At 41.9% G+C, this 20,540-nt stretch overlaps 1 protein-coding gene across 2 annotated transcripts in view; it reads left to right on the top strand.

Moving 5' to 3' along the window:
- The window catches only part of TRIM55 (tripartite motif containing 55), a 120,475-nt gene that overhangs the window by 76,009 nt on the left and 23,926 nt on the right, over positions 1-20,540 (top strand). Inside the window, exons 5-9 of one of the 2 annotated variants that reach the window (XM_066578270.1) lie at positions 1,561-1,794; positions 3,655-3,677; positions 3,764-3,888; positions 5,633-5,841; positions 17,140-17,418. In XM_066578270.1, the coding sequence (XP_066434367.1) occupies positions 1,561-1,794; positions 3,655-3,677; positions 3,764-3,888; positions 5,633-5,841; positions 17,140-17,418 (870 nt within the window). The remainder of the gene's footprint in view (positions 1-1,560; positions 1,795-3,654; positions 3,678-3,763; positions 3,889-5,632; positions 5,842-17,139; positions 17,419-20,540) is intronic. The other variant, XM_066578271.1, reaches the window with a different exon arrangement.

Raw genomic sequence — 20,540 nt, 5'->3', positions numbered from 1 at the left:
ATGAAAAGCTGAAATGGGAACACCCATTTAACTGAGTCTTTGCCCTGGGTGAAGGAAAGCCTACATGTAACCTTGACTGTGCCTTTTGGTTGAGTCTTGCTTTGATCATGAGCCTTGCATGCATTGGTGGCGTCTTTTTAAATGTTTTATAAACTACCAATCACAAGCATCAATAATGAAAACACATTGTAGATAAAATATGCAAACAGAAATGATGAATAGAAGATAAATATGACATTCCTTCCTGTGGTTTAATATATCATACTAGTTTGCAGTTAGAAATGCAGCATCATAACATTTGGAGATGTAATATTCTGGATGACCTCACAGGTGACTGATTATTTCAGGGATGGCCTTTAGAAAGAGCATCCTAATTGAAGTACACTATGAGACCAATCATCTTTCACTTGAACCTTTTTTATTCTTCTATGTGACACATAGTTAAGAATGAAAAGTGTTAGTGACTTGGTCACATTCTGGTTTGGGTCACTGTCTCGTAAGCTGGCTTTATTGGATGTAATGAAAGCTCAGTGAATGTTTATTGGATTTAAATGTGAAGGTATATTGGTTTCAGATAGGGTCAAAAGAACTATTTAAATGCAGAAAAGAAGAAAAAGAAAGATCTAAATCACCTGCAGTTGAAATATTGTACTTTATATACACAATGGATGCTGAATGTGATAGTAAGTGATTATGGCTTTTAATCTCACCAGTCTGACGTGAGCTCTTCTCTATGAAACTGGCTAAAACCAACACAATTAACATAGTAATAAGTGTACTCAGAAGAGTATACAGTATAATAATCATATTTATTCTATGTGGAACATAATGAGTTAAAAATGCTATGCAGTGATTATGGGTCTTGTTTAGAGATGAGCGAGCATACTCGCTAAGGACAATTGCTCGATCGAGCATTGTCCTTAGCGAGTACCTGCCCGCTCGGAAGAAAAGGTTCGGCTGCCGGCGCGGGTGACAGGTGAGTTGCGGCAGTGAGCAGTGGGGAGCGGGGGGGAGAGAGGGAGAGAGAGATCTCCCCTCCGTTCCTCCCCGCTCTCCCCTGCCGCTCCCCGCTGTCGCTGGCAGCCGAACCTTTTCTTCCGAGCGGGCAGGTACTCGCTAAGGGCAATGCTCGATCGAGTAATTGCCCTTAGCGAGTATGCTCGCTCATCTCCAGTCTTGTTAAACACAGCTGGCAATGATGCATGCTGTCTGTAAGCTATTATATGGTGTTATTGTGAAATATTTATGGATGTTTTTGGGGTTTCCTTGATTTTTGGGGTTTCCCGATTTTCATGACCAGGGTTACCAGTCGTCTGTGAATTCCAAGACAGTCCATAATAATAGGGGGCTTTTTTCCATTGTCCGGGAAAAAAATATGATTTTTTTTTAAGCCGTGTTCATATCGTTTTTTTGATCAATAGACGGATATGCTTTATGATTCATTATAGGTGTCCAATGTGTCCATAAAAAACATTGTCTTCTCGTGGTTTGGGCGTAAGATGTTAAAAAGAAAACATATGCAAGACAGCATTTGAAATAATGATTTTTTTCATCTTTTAGGAAAACTGTAGAAAACAGAAAGAACAGCTGAGTGAGAGATTTGACTATTTATATGCAGTTCTTGAAGAAAGAAAGGGTGAACTGACTCAGATTATTACTAGAGACCAAGAGGAGAAACTTGAATATGTTAAGTCTTTAATGAAGAAGTATGCAGATCATACAGAAACGGTCTCAAAGCTGGTAGAATCAGGAATTCAGTTCATGGAGGAGCCTGAAATGGCAATGTTCCTTCAGGTGAGTGTATTGGGATACATGCGCTTTTTAACTTGTATTCAACACATACTGTTGAAGAAGTCTTTGGTTATTCTGTAGTCTGAATGAAGCAGCAATGAAATGAAACTTAATACTGAGTTTGGTAGTTTCAGGTCTGATTGAGGGGGCCCTGATATCTGGTTTGGGGTTTCCCCAGTGATCTAAGACAGTGTTAGTAGCACGGAGGTTCCAGGTATAGCTCACATAGGGTACGGCAGCAGCGGCGTAACTATAGAGGATGCAGGGGATGCGGTTGCACCCGGGCCCAGGAGCCTTAGGGGGCCCATAAGGCTTGTCTTCTCCATATAGGGAGCCCAGTACTATAAGTAAAGCATTATAGTTGGGGGCCCTGTTACAAGTTTTGCATCGGGGCCCGGGAGCTTCAAGTTATGCCTCGGTATGGGAGCCAACGTGTATTTTTTTCAGCCATAAACTTTAATGAAACATAAAAAGTTTAAGTCCAGTTTCGGGGGGACTCACAACCGTGTACCAGTCAGCTACTGCAGAGGATCTGCGTTAGGTGTATTGTGGTAAAAGTCTAGTATCCATATATTGAGTTTCTGCAAAATCTTTAGCTGATGATAAGGATTTCAATCCATGTCTTCTCCCTGTGTAGCAGGTTTCTCAAAAGTCCTTACCCAATCATCAGTAATGTAGTTTCTGGCAGCTCTGTATCACATCAACATATGGAAGGAGGGGAACGAGGTGGCAGAAGTTTCTTCATTGCTTGCAATCAGAGCAGCCTTTATCTAAAAAAATATGTCCGTCAAAGAGCTGACTGCCATAGGGCTAATCCTGCACACTGCAATTTCACTGACAACAGGGAGTATCCCTTGCTCCTCACTCCACAGCATGGCTGCACAGACTCAATGGAGTATCAGCAGCTCTACACATTGCAGCAGAGCTTCACACAGAGGAGCTTTACCAATTTCTCAAACTGCACATAGCTGCACAGACTCACTACTTCCTGTCCCTTCTTCCTGCTCAGAGAGCCGCTCCTTATTCTCTCTCCTCTTTAACCCCTTCATAGCCGCAATACACCTTTTTACTGGCCTCACTAATCGGTCTTAAATCTACACATACATCTTTTTAAGGCAGTGGCTTGACTAACTACTGACAGCCAGGCTTCTGCTCTAACAGCCAGGAATAGAGAAACCTTAGATCCTGGCAGCTTAACCCCTTACCTGCCACAAACAATAGCAACTGTAGTGTGTAAGCAGGTGACAGGGGAAGGGGACTCTTTGTGTCCCCTATAGGCACCCTGAAATGCAATTTGCAAGGTACCAATGGGAACTGTTCCAACTCACTCATTACAGACGCTCTGGACGTCACATTGGAGCAACTCTGTACACACACTTATTAGCAGTAGCACAGGATTTGGGCAGGAGTCAGGTGATTGCGGGGTCCGGAGTATTTGTAATCAGTGAGTTGGAAGAGGTCAGCAGGCTTGTAGTAATGTTGCTCAGCTAGAGCTCAGATGGGGACAGCATTTGTTGGGAGCATCAGGGTCTGGCACTATAGGGGAAATCTGAGGTCGGTGCTCCTTAGGACCATCTATGGGTTTTGCATGGGTAAACCGCACATTGACAAGTGAGATATGGGGTCAGGTTTCTCAGCCCAATATCACTCTCACCCATGTGAATATAGCCTTACACAATTTTTTTCCCGTCAAAACTATATATTAATCTGCTCAGCTCCTTTTACTCTATAACAATCTGCCTCGAGCTCAGACATTGTGTTCAACATGACAGTTTCCTTTTAAAAAGGATAACTAAATTTACATTTGCCTACAGAAATTGGATAATTGCATCTAAGTATGATGTTTTCCTTTTTTACCCACAGAATTCTAAAGGTTTATTACAAAAGTAAGTACCTAAATTTAAGATCCAAACCCCTGACTATTGTTTTGTCTTAGTTTGTTCACCCTGAGATACAATGTTCACTCCTTTAGAATTACAGACGCATCTAGAGGATTGCAAGTGGAAAAAATTGAGCCCGGGTATGAAAATATGAATTACTTAACAGTGGACCTCAAACGAGAAGAGAGAATAATTAGAGAAATTGACTTTTATAAAGGTATGTGCCCATTGTGAATTGTAAATAAACATTTGGATCCAAAAAAAAGAAGATTTCTCAGAGCTGAAAGAAGAGATTTATATCTACAGTGCTACCTATTTAGGCTGTGTTTACATTAACATAATGGCTTCTGTCTACAGATGAGCGAACGTGCTCGTTTAGGACAATTACTCAATCAAGCATTGCTTTTTTCGAGTAACTGCCTACTCGGGCGAAAAGATTCGGGGGGCGCCGGGGGGCAGGAGGCGGCTGGGTGGAGCAGGGGGTAGCAGGGGGGAGTTCTCTCTCACTCTCTTTTCCCCCCCACTCCCCACCGCAACCCCCCGCTCACCCCCGGAGCCCCCCGATTTGTTTCGCCCGATTAGGCAGTTACTCGAAAAAAGCGATGCTCGATCGAGTAATTGCTCTAAACCAGCACGTTCGCTCATCTGTACTTCTGTCCGTTACACAGCTATGATAAATCCTATCAAGTCCTGAACTTGACCTCTTCTGACCATAGTCATTTTTGGTGGTGACATTTTTTTTCAGCCCTTCCAAGAGCTATACATTTTTTTCATTGAATAGGCATATTCAGGGACTGTTTTTTGTGGCACATGTTATATATACTTTAATGCACCATAGCACACCGTGTAATGTACCGAAAACAGTGTGGAGCGGAGTGGAAAAAATGTGCAATTATGCCATTGCTTTTTGGGCTTAGTTTTTATGGCATGCGCTGTGTGATATAATTGACATGATAATAATAAGCAAAGGGTCAGTACAATTATGATTATATCACGTGTACTGTATATCGTTTTTATTATGTTTCACTACTAAAACATTAACATTTTGTTAAACTTTTTTATATAGCCCCAGTAGTGCACTTGAACATACGATCACTTGATCTCTTATAAAATATACTGCAATATTTATGTATTGCAGTTTATTGTGCTTTCAGCACTAGCCTAATACACCATTTTTACTTAGCAAACTCTTTTGCAATCTAGATTTGTACCAGATTATACAGACTCTGTATAATTACTATCCATTGGCATATAAGATGTAAGGTCATATACATTGGTTTTCTTTTAAAAAAAGAAGCTCTATAACTTTTATTTTGAAAAATCCAACACAATTCTTGGAATGAAAGAAAGCATCAATACATATTAATACAATGTACTATTTATATACTAATTTACCAGAATTAGAATGATAATAAATCCATATTAATATCCATCAACACCAATTGGTTTGCTTGTTGACAGTTTCCAAAGGACGTTTGCTCTCCTCTAGAGATGAGCGAGCGTACTCGCTAAGGGCAAATACTCAAGCGAGTATTGCCTTTTGCGAGTACCTGCCCACTCGTCTCAAAAGATTCGGGTGCAGGCGGGGGGCGGGGAGCGGCAGCGGAGAGTGGGGAGGAGATCTCTCTCTCCTCCCCCCAATCCCCTAACCCCCACCCCCGCTCCCCCTGCTCACTCCTGAAACTCACCGCTCACCCCCGCCGGCACCCGAATCTTTTGAGACGAACGGGCAAGTACTCACATAAGGCACTACTCGCTTGAGTATTTGCCTTTAGCGAGTACGCTCGCTCATCTCTATTCTCCACCTCATAGAAAAATGCAATGAAAAAAATATGTGAGAACAGTAATGGAGAAAGGTTACAAAAATGCTACATATGTTGGTGGATTTTATTTAGTTTGAATAAACAAGAATTCATTTATAAATAGCATTTTATATACTGTATATATATATTTTATTATAGATGTTGAAGAGGAAGAAGAAGAAGCGGCAGAGGATGAAGAGTCAGAGGAAGCTCATACAGAGTCTTCTGGAGAAGAGGACGTGTCTGAGAAAGTGACTAAAAAACCTGCCCCTGCACCTGAGACCACAGTTACAGCCACAAGCCTAATTGAAGAACAAACCACATCTCAGGAGGCAGAAAAGCCAACTCCAAGTCCCCCTGCCCCACAAGTAATATAAGCATAACTCAATCTAATATTGTAATTGTCTGTGACACTTATGCTAATAATTAACATGTTAATACACCCAGTGAAGATAATGTCATGTAGGAAAATCACATTGCTTAGCCTTAGGTTTGAAGAACAAGATAAGAATTTAGTTATTGTGTATAAGAAATTGAAAATGTAGAGATGTAACAAATGTTAACTTGACATTCAGCGGGTTATGATACTTTAACTACAGTGCAGAACAATGCTGTAAACTGAGTTATCACGATGTGTCCGTCATGTTAACCATTGCTACATCTGTATGGACACGCTATAATCTCACATAATACACTTAAAGAGCTTTTCCATGACTACAATATTGATGACGCAACGAACTGTAAAGGTGACCAACTCCCGCCACCCCCCTTGATCAACTGCATGAAGGGGCCACAGAATTCTCTGAACACTGTTGCCTCTTCACGGTAATCTAGGCCCAATGCCATACATTTCATAGAAGTAGTGCATGGTATTATAGATTAGTCCTGTTCACTGTCATAGGACTGAGCTGCACATAGGCCAACTGACTAATGGGTATGATGTCACAGGTCAGAACAATGTTTGCAGGACTTACCCAAATGCTGTTGCCTCTTCAAACAGCTGATCAGCAGGGGTACCCAGGAGTCAGAATGCCACCAGTCAGATATTGATGACCTATTCTCAGGATAGATCATCAATATTTCAGTCCCAGATGATCCTTTAATCTTTTTTGGAATAGCATGGTCTCAGTTGGAGGCCGCCTGCTAACTTTATGTTTATGTGATTATGTGAATTATTTTGTCAAGTGAATGCAGCTATTAAACTGATTGGTTCAATGGATTGGATATGTAAGTGCAGCGGCCTCAAAGTACTTACTGTAGCACGTATGGCCGGAGGCCTAGTTTTGTCATGGTGACGCCAACACTCCGACTGGACTCTCAGGGTGGTATGCCAAAGAAATAACAGAGTCGAGTCCAGCAATATTTTAGAAATCTGGGAGTGTACAGATTTACTAACTTTAATATTTGAAATACAAATGGAATTTACAATTCTGCAGAAAAAGTACTTGAAACAGATACACAAAGATGCAGTATTAAGCAGGCAATTGATCACGATGCAAGATACAGTGATATTGACTTGATTAAGACCTGAATTCAAAGCTCTCTCTTTTCCTTTCCTGTGTATTCTTTTTTAAGACAATTTCCCCACTAGCTGCTTTAGAAGAAGGATTGATTTAGATTTAGTGAAGTATATATGAAGCAGAGGGACAAGTGGCTGAATGGCTAATAATCCTGGTTTTAAATTCACCGGGTAGCTATGACCCACTGTTTGAAGAAGATGGACTTTAGAAAGGTTCTTCTTTCCTCCACTGTGGGGTGCCAAGGAAGCAGGTTTACACTTCGCTCGACCTTGGAAGAAAAACGTGCTGAACTGCCGGCTTGCTCTCGTATGGGTATCTCCTCTTCTTCAACACGACTGAACTGCAACCTCTCTTCTCTCACACCTGACTGAGTCTGCCTAACTGCTCACTGTCACTCCCTTTTATCTTTTCTTTTTCTTTCCTGCACTTTCTGGAATCCTCCCACTCTTGCATAGGGACTTGTGTGGTGGCTTTCCCACCCTTGGACTCTGCACCAGTGAAATTGAATCTGACTATCAGCCAATGGGAGACCAGCTGACATCAGTGTTAAGCTCTAGGCTTAGAGAAGAAGAGGAGACACTGGGTCTCTCCTACAGACGTCACCTTCTACATCCATGGATGGCATATAGACAGGTGTGACAGGACAAGTGTGCTGTGAATGTTCTGTAGGATCCGCTAGGCCACTACATATGTTTTGTTCAATTAGTTATCTAAAGAAATGCATGGACCCTGTTGCTTAACCCTGTAGAATTAGGATGTGTCTGGTTGTTTAGTAGGGCCTCACTTATACTACATACAGTGAGTTCATGTAGGATCTTGCATTGACAGGTCTGAAGCCCAAATATCAGAAGGCTAGATGTTTTCTTTAGATATTTATTTCCAAAGAAAATCAGTGCATTGCTACCTATAACAATAATAGTGCTAGAACACCAACCTATAGAAGCTATACTCGTAACTGTCATTGTATGGAACATAAACTGTAGTAAACCATTATTTTATAAATGTGCAGATCTACTCATTTTGAAAGGTGAATATTTTTTGCAAAGGCAACTAATTTAAAGGCTTGATCTTTGGCAAATGCCACTTTACTAAGGATGTATTTACACGGGCGATATTCCTGTGCAAGTTCCTTCTGACTTTGAACAGGGCTCACATGAGAAAAGAACCCAATGATTTTAATGTAGTCACTGAAGCGGAAAAGGCCCCAAGGGGGGAGTATACCCCTACCCACCCAGTGAATACAATGATTTTAAATGGGTTTATGTGCACTTGTGATTTTTCTCTTGGACCGACAGTCCAAGATAGAAAAATCGCAGCATGTCCTGTTTTTGGCTGATTCTTGTTCAAAAATCCCCCATTATTTCTTATGGCAGAAAAAAATGCATTGCACTATGCTATGCTATTTTTTTTTATCATTTTACCTATTGGTACCACAAGCGCCTTTTTTTTCATGGGAGTGAAAAACACATGCACATCGATGAAAATCCCGCGTTTCTAATGCATAAACACAGCATATGCATGAAAATCACAAAAAAAAAACCAAATGCGACTTAGGTCATATTTTCACAGACCTGCATCACACACTTGCCCATGTAAATATGGCTTATAGGGCTTTTCGCATAACGTTTTTATTGTACGTTTAACGTCTACCTTTTTTAGCGTATATGTTAAATGTATTGCTATACGTTTGAGTTGGTTTTTACATGAAAATGTATGTTTTTTACTCGTCTTACTTTTAAATAAAGTTTTGTAGTTGTACACTTTTTTTGTTTTTTATTAGGCATTTGAGAACAAAAACATATACGTTAAACATCTTTATGTTTCCTAGTGATGGTGATGTAAAAAAAATGTATATGTCAAACATGTATTTCTTTGTGGGACACAAAACATGGTATGCTATGCTTTTCTATCCCACAAAAGGAAAAAAAAGGTTCACAAACTTTCAAACTATGCTTCACCAATTAAAGTCTACGGGTATGTCTTATATGTCTTAATACCTTTTTAGATTAAAACACTTGGTGGATGGCTAAAATGTGATCTGAACCGTGCATTAGTATCCCCCTGATAGAGGACCAACGACAGTAGTATGTATCATTATAACTGCTGAAACAACATCTCAACTGCGTCAGTGAGATGGACAAATGGGCCTTTTACAGTCACAGCCTGTGAATACCTGGGCTACTGCTACTCCTCATGCACTTTTGGCAGACACATCCCCTACAACAGCCTGTCTCCGCAGTGCTCTCTGCATCTTCACATGTCATTTTAAAGCTCAGTTTGTCTGACTCATGAGTCTTGTGTGGCACAGAGTGTTAAGGCAGCAGAAATGCAGTCCTAAGCTCCCACTCATGACCTGAGGGTTTCAGGATCAGTCGTCGTGTAGTTCAGGTAGCCGGCTCAAGGTTGACTCAGCTTTCTATCCTTCTGAGGTTGGTAAAATGAGTACTCAGATGACTGATGACAGGGGAAGGCAATGGCTAACCACCCTGCAAAAAACAGTCTGCCATGAAAACGTCACCTTGTCTGACTCACTGACACAGCTGAGATGATATCTCAGCAGTGATAATAATACATAATACTATCGTATAGTCCTTTGCCAGAGGTGTTACTGTGGGGCAGAGAAGCAAGGAGTGCTTAGCTAGGCCAGTTCCGTGTCCTTATGTTACTAATCCTAGGAGGACAGACTCTGTGTTTAGCGGCTATTTTCATTCATTTTCATTGATTGTTCCCTATGACCAGTTAGAAATGACTAAAGATATTCAGGTATCTATTTATATTATTGTATATACAGTTTTTTTTCACTATTTAGTTTTTTCCTATTTCTCCAACAACCGAGAAGATTTGTCTGCAATAATAGTAATTGCCAGTGCATGTAGTTATAATTCAGGAAGTCAATTCAGGAATTGACTGCCATGGTGAGCGACACAGGAAGAGGTTGTGAGCCACATGTGACTCTCCGGCCACTTGTTGCGGACCACTGCTGCACAGCAAGGGAGGTTCAAATGATTGTTGGTGTCTACAATGACTTGCCAAAATCTGCTCCTTCCTTGGAAACATGAGTGGTGCGGTACATTAGCATAAAAAACATTGTGAATGCCCTTATAAAGCTTTAGTGAAAAATAGCCGCAGAGCTGAAAGCATACTGTTCTTACTGCTTTATAGATTTTTTTATGTTGTACCTCAGTAGTACATGTCAAGAATTCTAAGGTAAAAAAAGGTCCAGAATCATTATTGTATGGGGAATTCAAGTATTTACTTACACAGACATGACAGGAGAACTGAAAGGTCTACTGTAAAAAGGGGGAAACTTGCTTCTTCTAGTCATCTGATTGGTACTTAAAGGAACTAGCGCTCAATACATCGGCCTGTATGGGGTATTATATAGATGCCTGAACCACCAGGAGACAGCTTTCCCCGGTGGCAAGGTTTATTTAATCAGACATTTTTTCATGGTAGCAAACAAGGCTAAAAAAAATTACAGAAAGAGGACATATTGGTTCAAAACAAAAATCACTGCCAGCGACCATACTCACTGATACACAATACAAGGGCAGGTATAAAACCAGACAGCCAAATTGCAATGTGGCAGAGCATTGCACAGATGCTAAATACTGAATAATGAACAACCACTCACACACTTTCATTATACTGAGGGCAGTTGCTGCTTAGCATTATACTTGCACATGGATAATGTATGCAAAGGGTGTCAGACCACATAGTACATATAATGCACCATACAAGCTTACAACATATCAATGACACCACACATGGTTCAGCCCGGAGGGTTGCTTTGCACCTTATAGGTAAACTGCACTGGTACTGCAACCCTTGGCTCCTCCAGCATTTAAAGCCTGACTGCTTGCTGCAAAAATAACGAAGAATACAGATAAATACGAGGTATTAGTTAATATTTTGGCCAAAATACAAAAGCCTACAACCCATATCAAGGGTCCTCTTCCTTTTGTGGGTTCCTACAATAACATTGCATATAAATCACATAAAAAGGGCATATCAATTCAAAAATTACTGCCATACTTCTTGATATACTAATGATATCACGATACAAATTACAAGGGCAGATGTAGACACCACGTCCCTCAACATGCAGACAGCCTAATTGTTATCTGGAGGAGCATTGCACAACCACTCACATTACTACCATATATTGAGGGGGGCTGCTTAGTATTATTCTTGCACATAGATGAGGCATACAAAAAGTGGCAGACCAACTGGTACATGTAGCGCATCATGAAGGCTCACAACGTATTATTAATGCCACATATGATTCAGCCTGGCAGATTTCCCTGAACCTCAAAAGTGAACCACACTGGTACTGCCACGAGTAGCAAGCAAGGCTGCTTTTCTAAATTTCAATATTTCTTGCATGTAAAGACCTTCTATCAGCAATCATGTCATACTGCTTGTTATAACTGTACCCAATGTTACTTATCCCTTTAATGACCAAAGGGTCAAAGATGCTCCTGTGTCCAGGTCATATTTTGCAGTTGTGGAATTCCCACTACTTACATCAAAAATCACAACTTTTTTATTTTTTAGGTGACATATTTACATGAGGGCTTGTTTTTTGTGTGAAGACTTCAATTTTTTAATAGTACCATTTAATATACCATATAATGTATTACAAGGATTTAAAAAAAAAAAAAAGGAGTGTGAAATGGAAAGAAAATGCAGTTGCATCATTTTATGAGGGCTTTGTTATTACAGCATTCAAGATGCAGTAACAAAGACATGTTCTCTTTATTCTGTGGGTCAGTAGAATTACAGTGATACCAAATTTATATAGTACTACTTAAAAATTTTTTATGAGGGCTTTGTTATTACAGCATTCAAGATGCAGTAACAAAGACATGTTCTCTTTATTCTGTGGGTCAGTAGAATTACAGTGATACCAAATTTATGTAGTACTACTTAAAAAAATTGTTTTTTTAAATAGAAAAATTAATTATTTTATGTTGCGATTAATGAAGATGTATGACAAAAAAAAGAGAAATTCTGGCATTACATGTATTTTTCTGATGCAGGCAGCATGCAGGATTAATAATATGATATTTTAATGAAATTATTAACTTTTAGTGACACACTGATACCACTTTTTACATTTTTTTTTACTTTTTGGGGGAAAGTTTTTTTTAAACTTTTAATATATTTATTTTTGCAATAATTCAAAAGGCTTTATTTTAATCTAAACTTTTTTCAAGTTCCCATAGGGGACTTGTACTTGCGATCATTTGATTGCTTTTAAAGTATAATGCAATACTAAAGTATTGCATTATACTGTTTTTTTTAACAGGCTTCCTATTAAGATATGCCATTGACAAACAATTTTGGAAGCAATGGGGTCCTTTAAAAGGCCCCATGCTGACATGACACTTGGATGGGACCCCTTGATCTCATAGCCAGGGTGGGGGGCATTCAGGACATCTCAATCCCAATCAAGACATTTAAATGCCATTGGCAGAACTTTTATCGGAGTTATCTCTGATCCTGGCAGTTGCATGTGGGCATTGGCTCTCAACATGATTGGTACTCATATGCCACACATCAGGAAAGGGTTAATCCTGTACTGGTCTAACCATCACTAATACTAGTCCATAAATGAACTCATACAGTAATGAGAAATGAAAACTATCCTTCATAAGGTTTCCTGTACTAACTTATGAATCTTTGCTCTTCTTGTCAACACAATCAGTAAACTAAGTGTGCCTAATCCAACAAATCAACTAAAATTAGAACCCAGCAATTGTGCATATAGTAAAAAAAAATTTTTTTTAAAAACTTGTTTATTATTAGAAAAAGAGCATCCTCTTCATTGTGATCACCTAAACTGATTACAGTTACCTTTGGTTGATAGTAAGAAATTCTTAGAAAGTAGTTTGATGAGACCATTGGCAGATAATGCAATATTTCAATCTCGATCAGTTGGGATATTTAAATGCTGTTGTCAGAATTGACAGTTTGAAAAAAGGGTTAAAAGCCTTTATTAATGTTACCTCTGATCGTGGTTGTGCAGACGAGTGTCGGCTGTCAAACTCAGCCAAGACCCTTAGTGTATGGAGCAGGCTCAGCTCCTGAGAGTACTGTATACCCAGGATGTATCGTTGATGTCTATATTGGTCTCTCACAACTCTCAGCCTCCCCCATTCACAGAGATGGCTAGACTCTTGATCTGGTCTTACTACATCTCTGCTCTACTTCTCACTTCACTAACTCCCTGCTCCTGCTCTCAGACCATAACCTCCTCTCTTTCTCTGTCAAGCACCCTAGCATCTCTCCAGACCCTCCTACCTATCATACATACTGAAACCTTCAGGCTGTTCCCACCCAAAACTTTGCTGAGACCATACAGTTTTCTCTGTCCCCTATATCTCTCCTCTCTTGCCCCAACCTGGTAGCCACACATTACAACACAATGGCTCAAGCCATCCAATGCAGACCACGGCAACACTGGCTCACGTCTGAAATTCATTTCATCCGGCGGTGCCCTAGGTGTACTGAACAGATGTGGAGTAAGTCACAAAAGTCTGCAGACTTTCTCCACTTCATGCTCAAAACCTACAACCTAGCCATCCACCATGCCAAATAAGTCTACTTTACCTCTCGTCTCCTCACTATCTCACAACTCTAAATGACTCTTCAACACTTTTCACTCCCTCCTCAGCCCTAAATTGCAGCCCCCAATGACGAATCTCAGTGCTGAAGAGCTGGCTGCTTACTTCAAAAAGAAAATTGGCGACATCCAGCAGGAAATAAGCTCCCAATCCCAGACTAACCCTGACCCTTTTCTCTTCAGTACTGCATCTAGCTCCTGCTCACTCTCTGTACTCAGACCAGCAACAGTGGAAAAGGTATCCGGATTGCTTTCTTCTGTTCGCCCCACCACCTGCGCTAGCGACCCTCTTCCCACACACCTCCTTTGGTCCCTTTCTCTGGTAGTCATCTCCCACCTCACCACTATATTCAACCTCTCTCTGACCCCTTGGCATCTTCTCTTCATTCAAACATGCTATCATATCCCCACTGCCTAAGAAACCGACCCTTGACTCATCCTATGCTGCCAACTACTGACCTATCTCCAACCTCCCCTTCTTTTCATAACAATTAAAACACCTAGTTTATTCCTGCCTTATAAGCTATCTCTCAGAAAAATCTCTTCTTGACCCCCTACAGTCTGGCTTTCACCCCCTCTGCACTCAACAAAAACCGCCCTGACTAAAGTGTCAAACAACCTCCTGATAGCCAAGTCGAGAGGTGACTACTCCCTACTGATCCTCCTTGACATTTCCACAGCATTTGACACTGTTGACAACAAACTCCTCCTTAATATGCTTTGTTCCATCGGTCTAAAGGACACTGCTCTTTCCTGGTTGTCTTCCTATCTATCTGACCGCTAATTCAGTGTTTCCTTCACTGGCTCTACCTCCTCTTCTCTCTCTACTTAAAACTGAAACTTACAAAAACTGACCCTCTCTTGTTTCCGCCCTCTACTAACCGACCTCATCCTGACATCTCCATCTCAGTGTGTGGCACCACCATAACTCCCAGACAGCACGCCCGCTGCCTTGGGGTTATATATGACTCTGATCTCTCCTTTACCCCCTATATCCAATCTCTTGCCTGAACATGTCACCTGCACCTCAAGAACATCGCAAGAATCCACCCTTTTCTCACCATGGACATGCTAAAAACACTCACTGTTGTCCCTCATCCACTCTTGGCTCGATTATTCCAACTCGCTGCTTATCAGCTTCCCTCGAACCATACTCTCCCCTCTCCAATCTATCCTGAATGCTGCAGCCAAGCTTATCTTCCTGTCCAGCTACTACACGGATGCCTCTGCCCAGTGCTAGTCATAGCACTGGCTGCCCATCAAATACAGAATTCAATTCAAACTCACTAGCTTCATTCACAAAGCTCTCCAAAGCACCGCACCTTACATTGCCAATCCACCACCCAGCCCTTGTCCTCTGCTCTGCTAACGAAAACAGATTAAGTGCGCCTTTAACGCGACCTCTAATTCCCGCCTCCAAGACTTCTCCAGAACAGCAGCAGTCCTCTGGAACGCACTACCCCAAACTATATGGGCAATCCCGACACACAAAACGTCAGGCGTGCTCTAAAAATGCACCTCATCAGGGAGGCATACCATATCACCTAAACCAAACCTCTCTGTACTCCTCCTGATAATATGCTACCTGTCCTACTGACTACAATCCCTGCTAGCCGCAATCAACCGCCCCCTGCAGTCATACCGATTTAGCCACTATGCGGCTTAATTTTGACCATTGTCTGTGCATATAGCATACCATACTCTCACCTCGCCTTACTGTTCACATCTCCAGCTGCTTTACCTTTTGTATCACCCCATTATTTGTAGCATGTTGAAGCAGGTCCCTCACCCATACTGTTTCCAGCAATTAATTACTACATGTTGGCGCTATATAAAGATTTTTATTATTATTTTTATTATTATTATATATATGCTGACTGCATGGAGCATATGCAAATTCTGTAGCTATATGGCTGACGAGAATGGGTTAAAAGATGTTGAAAATGGATTTGATGACTATGGCATCTTTTCTGTAACCTCTATATCAATATGCTATTGTCTTGGCTGCTTACTTTAGATAAATATGAACAAGGTTATTTCAGAAAATCCATTGTCATGTCTGGAAAATGTAGGTTGGTGAAGACATTAGGATCTGTCTAATTGTAGATTTCTCCCTAATTTGTATCTTGGCCTTCTTTAAAGCTATAGTTTCTGTGCAATCTGTTGATGCCTCTAGGTTAACTATGGAGGTGAGACTGACCGCTCTGGGATTTAAAACAAATCACACCTATATTTGTTAATGACATTAGCTGCTTATTTTGTGTGTTGCTGTTATAATTTTCATGTTTTAGGTTTAGTGCTCCTTTTATATCCCATACACCGAAAGCTGCACACTATTTTCTTAAGTGTGAACTAAACCATCCATGTCAACTACTGTCACAATGAGGCCAGGCTCACACAAGCAGGTCGGATATCCACAGGAAGACCTGCCAATGATCGCCCGCAGGAATTGCGTATGGCGCATACCCATACAGTTTTCTGCGTGGATGTACTGCGTATGACAGCGTATCGTCCACACAGAAGAACGATCAAAAGCAGGGAATGACATCAGAAAGTTGCCAAACCGCCTGGAAACACCCTTCTATTGCTCAGACGACCACCGAGGCGACATTCCCTTGTGCTGTCATGGAGTCATGCCTTAAAGAAAGGGATACTGCTCTCTTGGCTTGGCTAGTTTTATACTAATTTTTTTAAAAGTAGTATAAAGCACTTAAAAAAACAAAAACATTAATTATTGTGGAGGAAGAGCCCAGAAGAATAAGCAGAGGTTGCAGACAGCAGTCCGGATGGTGTGTTGCTCCCCAGACTGTCCTGCATTGTCTGCCCACAAAATCCTGCTTTCTTTATTTCTTTTGTATCTGGTCTTCTAGCAGCATGCTTGCAAATCTGCGTCCATATGGAATGTTAACTGCGCATGCACTGTGGATCAAATACATCCATAGAGATCCATGGAGTTCATATGTGCAAAATCTGCAGTAAATTAGAGCTTGCTCTCATTTTTCTTCCGCTTGCAAACTCAACAATACCTTCCAGCAAATGTGAGCGAAACTTTGAAACTCAATGCCTTTCAATGCCCACATATTACCCAGTATCATACGCATGGTTGGCGATCGCGGAATCTGCAATTCAAATCCACTTGTGTGAGGCCGGCCTAATTATTACTAAATATTAATTTCTCGAGATCTTGCTTCCCTCATACTGGTTTCAAACCATGTTTCGGGTTTCAGAAGGCAAGTGTTATGATTGCATGATAAGTCTTGTATTATTATTTATGCTGGCTTTTTATGATTGACTCTTTATTACTTTTAACTCCATACATGATTACATTCTAAACTACTTGTGAATCAGTTAACCATATAATCTTCATTAGGAACTTAACATTATTTCATCTTAGGACAATACTTGTTCTGCACTATGTTGCCTTACAAGCTGAATCTAAATATGTATACAGTGTTCAGAAGACTGAGCTTGCATTCCAAACCATAACATGACTTTCTATTTTATTTGTTCTGATAAAGGGTGGTGTTGAGCCAAGTGGTATTCAACAGACTCCTAACGCTCAAGTGCTCTCAACTGCAGAAACCTCAGATCCCTTGCTTTACCCTAGCTGGTATAAGAGTCAAGAACAGCAACAATCCAAACCAAACAAGCTCCCGCTGAATGATTTTGTGGGTAAAATAGATCTTTCCAATCCTAAGAAATTGACTGTAAAGAAAATAGACCCAGCAGCGGGACTCCTTAAGGAAAATGGGGTAGTGGCTGGTAAGGAAACCAGTCCATCTGCAGATAATCCTCAGGTCAGTGATCATGTCCATGTTGCCTAATTGTGCAATATCTGTGCTATGCTAGTCCAAGCCAAAAAGGTCCTATGCTAATGCTCAGCTGCTTCAAGGACAAACATTTACGCAATGAAGATTTAGAAGTAGATTATCCCACTTCTTTGTAGTTTATGAATCACTAATGCCTAAACTTGTAATACTATTTTCTGGTTTTATTTTTTTAGCATATAGCTTAGGTTCACCCGGACGTTCATTTCAAGGTTTACATAGACACATAATGAACATAAAAGCTTGTAAAATGTATAAATTACATAGTTTATTAATTCTTATAGTTCTAGTATAATCCTACAATTTTTACAATTGTACAAGACTCAGAGCTGAAATCAGTATTCACCTAGAGTAACCGCCCAGCACCAATGACGATATAATCTAGTTTAATCAGACTGCATTTAAACCATACAGCATTTGCTATACTAAGAGCACCCTTAGGCTGCATTCAGACGAACGTATATCGGCTCGGTTTTCAGGCCGAGCCGATATACGTTGTCCTCGTGTGCAGGGGGGGGAGGATGGAAGAGCCAGGAGCAGGAACTGAGCTCCCGCCCCCTCTTTGCCTCCTCTCCGCCCCTCTGTAATATTTGCAATGGGGAGAGGCGGGATGGGGGTGGGGCTAAGTTTCGAGAATTAGCCACACCCCCATCCCGCCTCCCCCTATTGCAAATAGTGCAGAGGGGGTGGAGAGGAGGCAGAGAGGGGGCGGGAGCTCAGTTCCTGCTCCTGGCTCTTTCATCCTCACCCCCCTGCACACGAGGACAACGTATATTGGCTCGGCCTGAAAACCGTCTGAATGCAGCCTTAGGCTGGACACTCACTGGCGTTTTATTCTCTCCTGCGCTGCAAGTGAAAACACTCGCCTCGCAGCGCAAGAAAGATGCCGGGATAAGGCCAGGATATCGCCAGTCCTTTCAATGGGGCCAGCGGCAGCAGCGCTAGCCCCATTGAAAAGATAGGGAGGATACCGCGGACTTCTGCCACAGCTGCATTAAATATTTTTCCATACAGAAGTTATACACTTACCCCCTCCGGTGCTAGCGTCCCTGTCTCCATGGCGCCGACCAAAGCCGCCTTCTGCCTGGATTAGACGCGCTTGTGCAGTCTGCCCTCTTCTGTCCGGCTCCGGCGTGCTCGCGCTGCAGAGGTCTTCTGCGCATGCGCAGAAGACCTGTGCGGCGCGAGCACGCCGGAGCGGCCCCTTCAGCGCAAGCGGGTCTAATCCAGGCAGAAGGTGGCTTTGTTCGGCGCCATGGAGACGGGGACGCCAGCACCGGAGGGGGTAAGTGTATAACTTCTGTATGGCCAATATTTAATGCACGATGTATATTACAAAGTGCATTAATATGGCCATACAGAAGTGCTTAACCCCACTTGCTTTCGCGGGAAAACCCCTTTAAGTGGTAAAAAAGGGAAAAAAAATTTACTCACCTCTCCGCCGCTCAGACGCGTCCTTTGGCTGGCTCCCCGACATTGCTGTCCAGCACTTTCAGCAGGCGGGAATTTAAAAATCACCGCCTCCTGAAAGGGCTGTGCTGATTGGCTGAGCGCTCATCCAATTACAGCTAGCGCTTAGCTATTCATCCCTGGTCCCCGCGGGGATGAAGGAAACTCCTGCCACAGCTGTCACAGTTGTCCGCGGTATTCTCCCTATCTTTTCAATGAGGCTAGCGCTGCTGCCGCTGGCCCCATTGCGGAGACTGGCGATATCCCGGCATCATCCTGGCTTTTTTCTCACGCTGTGAGGCGAGTGTTTTCACTTGCTCTCGCAGCGCAATAGAGAAAAAAACGCTAGTGGGTGTCAGCCCTTAGGCCGCGGTCAGACGCGTAATTTTTTTTGCGTGCCTATATGCACAAAAAAAATTGTGTCTATTAGAACCATTGGTTCTAATTGACTGATTTCCTATGAAGTGTTTGGATGTCAGTTTTTTAGAGGCGCAAAATGCTTGCACCTGCAAAAGATAGGACATGCGTGCCTATAATGCGCACCAGTAAGGTCCGTGCTGCACGTAAAGGCATCGTGTAATGTCTGTTAATCCCCGCAAGGAGTCCCCTCATCACTGAACACTGTCACAGTACTGTCCCAGTGTTCAGTGATGAGAGGTCTGCAGCAGGGACGAAAGAATCTGCTGCCACAGCTGTGGCAGAGGACCGCGATGCTATCCCATTGCTTACAATGGGATGAAGGTAACTCCTGCAGTGATTGATCACTGTGCTCAGCGAATTAGAGGCAGCGCTTTCTGGAGGCGGAGATTTTTCAATCCACGGCCACCAAAATACAGATGAAGACTGACAGGGACAAGAGCCAGACAGCGCTTCTAGGTGAGTTAATTTTTTTTTTTTTACTGCTAGGGATGATTTTCAGGGTAGAGCTTATATTTCAAGCCCCCCTCTGAAAATCATTGCTGCAGGGGTTGCCTTCACCCCATTGCTTTCAATGGGGCGGCAGCAGCGCGGGCCCCATTGAAAGCAATGGGATAGCATTGTGGTCCTCTGCCACAGCTGTGGCAGGGGATTCTTTCATGCCTGCGGGGATTCCCCTCATCACTGAACACTGTGATAGTGCAGTCACAGTGTCCAGTGATGAAGGGAATTTGGGGAGCAGCTGCGCTTCTACAAGCACAGCTGCTCCAGTGAACAGACATCTAAAACTTTGCCCGTTAAAGGCCTGCACACCCTTTTTTGGGCACATGAAAAAAAAAGCACGGAGCTTCGGTCTCGCGCATTTTGCACAACTGTGGAGCACATTTTTTTGCGCACATAGGTGCACAAAAAAAACGCTCATCTGACCGAGCCCTTAGAATGTATAATTTCAGGTTGACAATCAAGTTAATTTCTCAGGAGATTCTTTATATTTTATATAGATTCTGAATAAACTTTCATTGTCACATTGGTGCTGGTTGTAGTCAATATTGTACTTTCCTTACCTCCAAGCAATTCCATGCAGTGGTCATAGACAGCTGATATAATTTATTTATCTGGAATCTGTAGGTGAGATAATTGCAAAACCTATCTTTACTTGAAATCTGTATTCCTTGCCCATTCAGTTTGTACAGAGCTAGTTCTGATCATTTTCATTCCTGGAAGAG

Source organism: Eleutherodactylus coqui, chromosome 9, assembly GCF_035609145.1.
Source record: "Eleutherodactylus coqui strain aEleCoq1 chromosome 9, aEleCoq1.hap1, whole genome shotgun sequence".
In the NCBI taxonomy this organism is placed as follows: Eukaryota; Metazoa; Chordata; class Amphibia; order Anura; family Eleutherodactylidae; genus Eleutherodactylus; species Eleutherodactylus coqui.
This window is presented reverse-complemented; position numbering and strand designations above follow the sequence as displayed.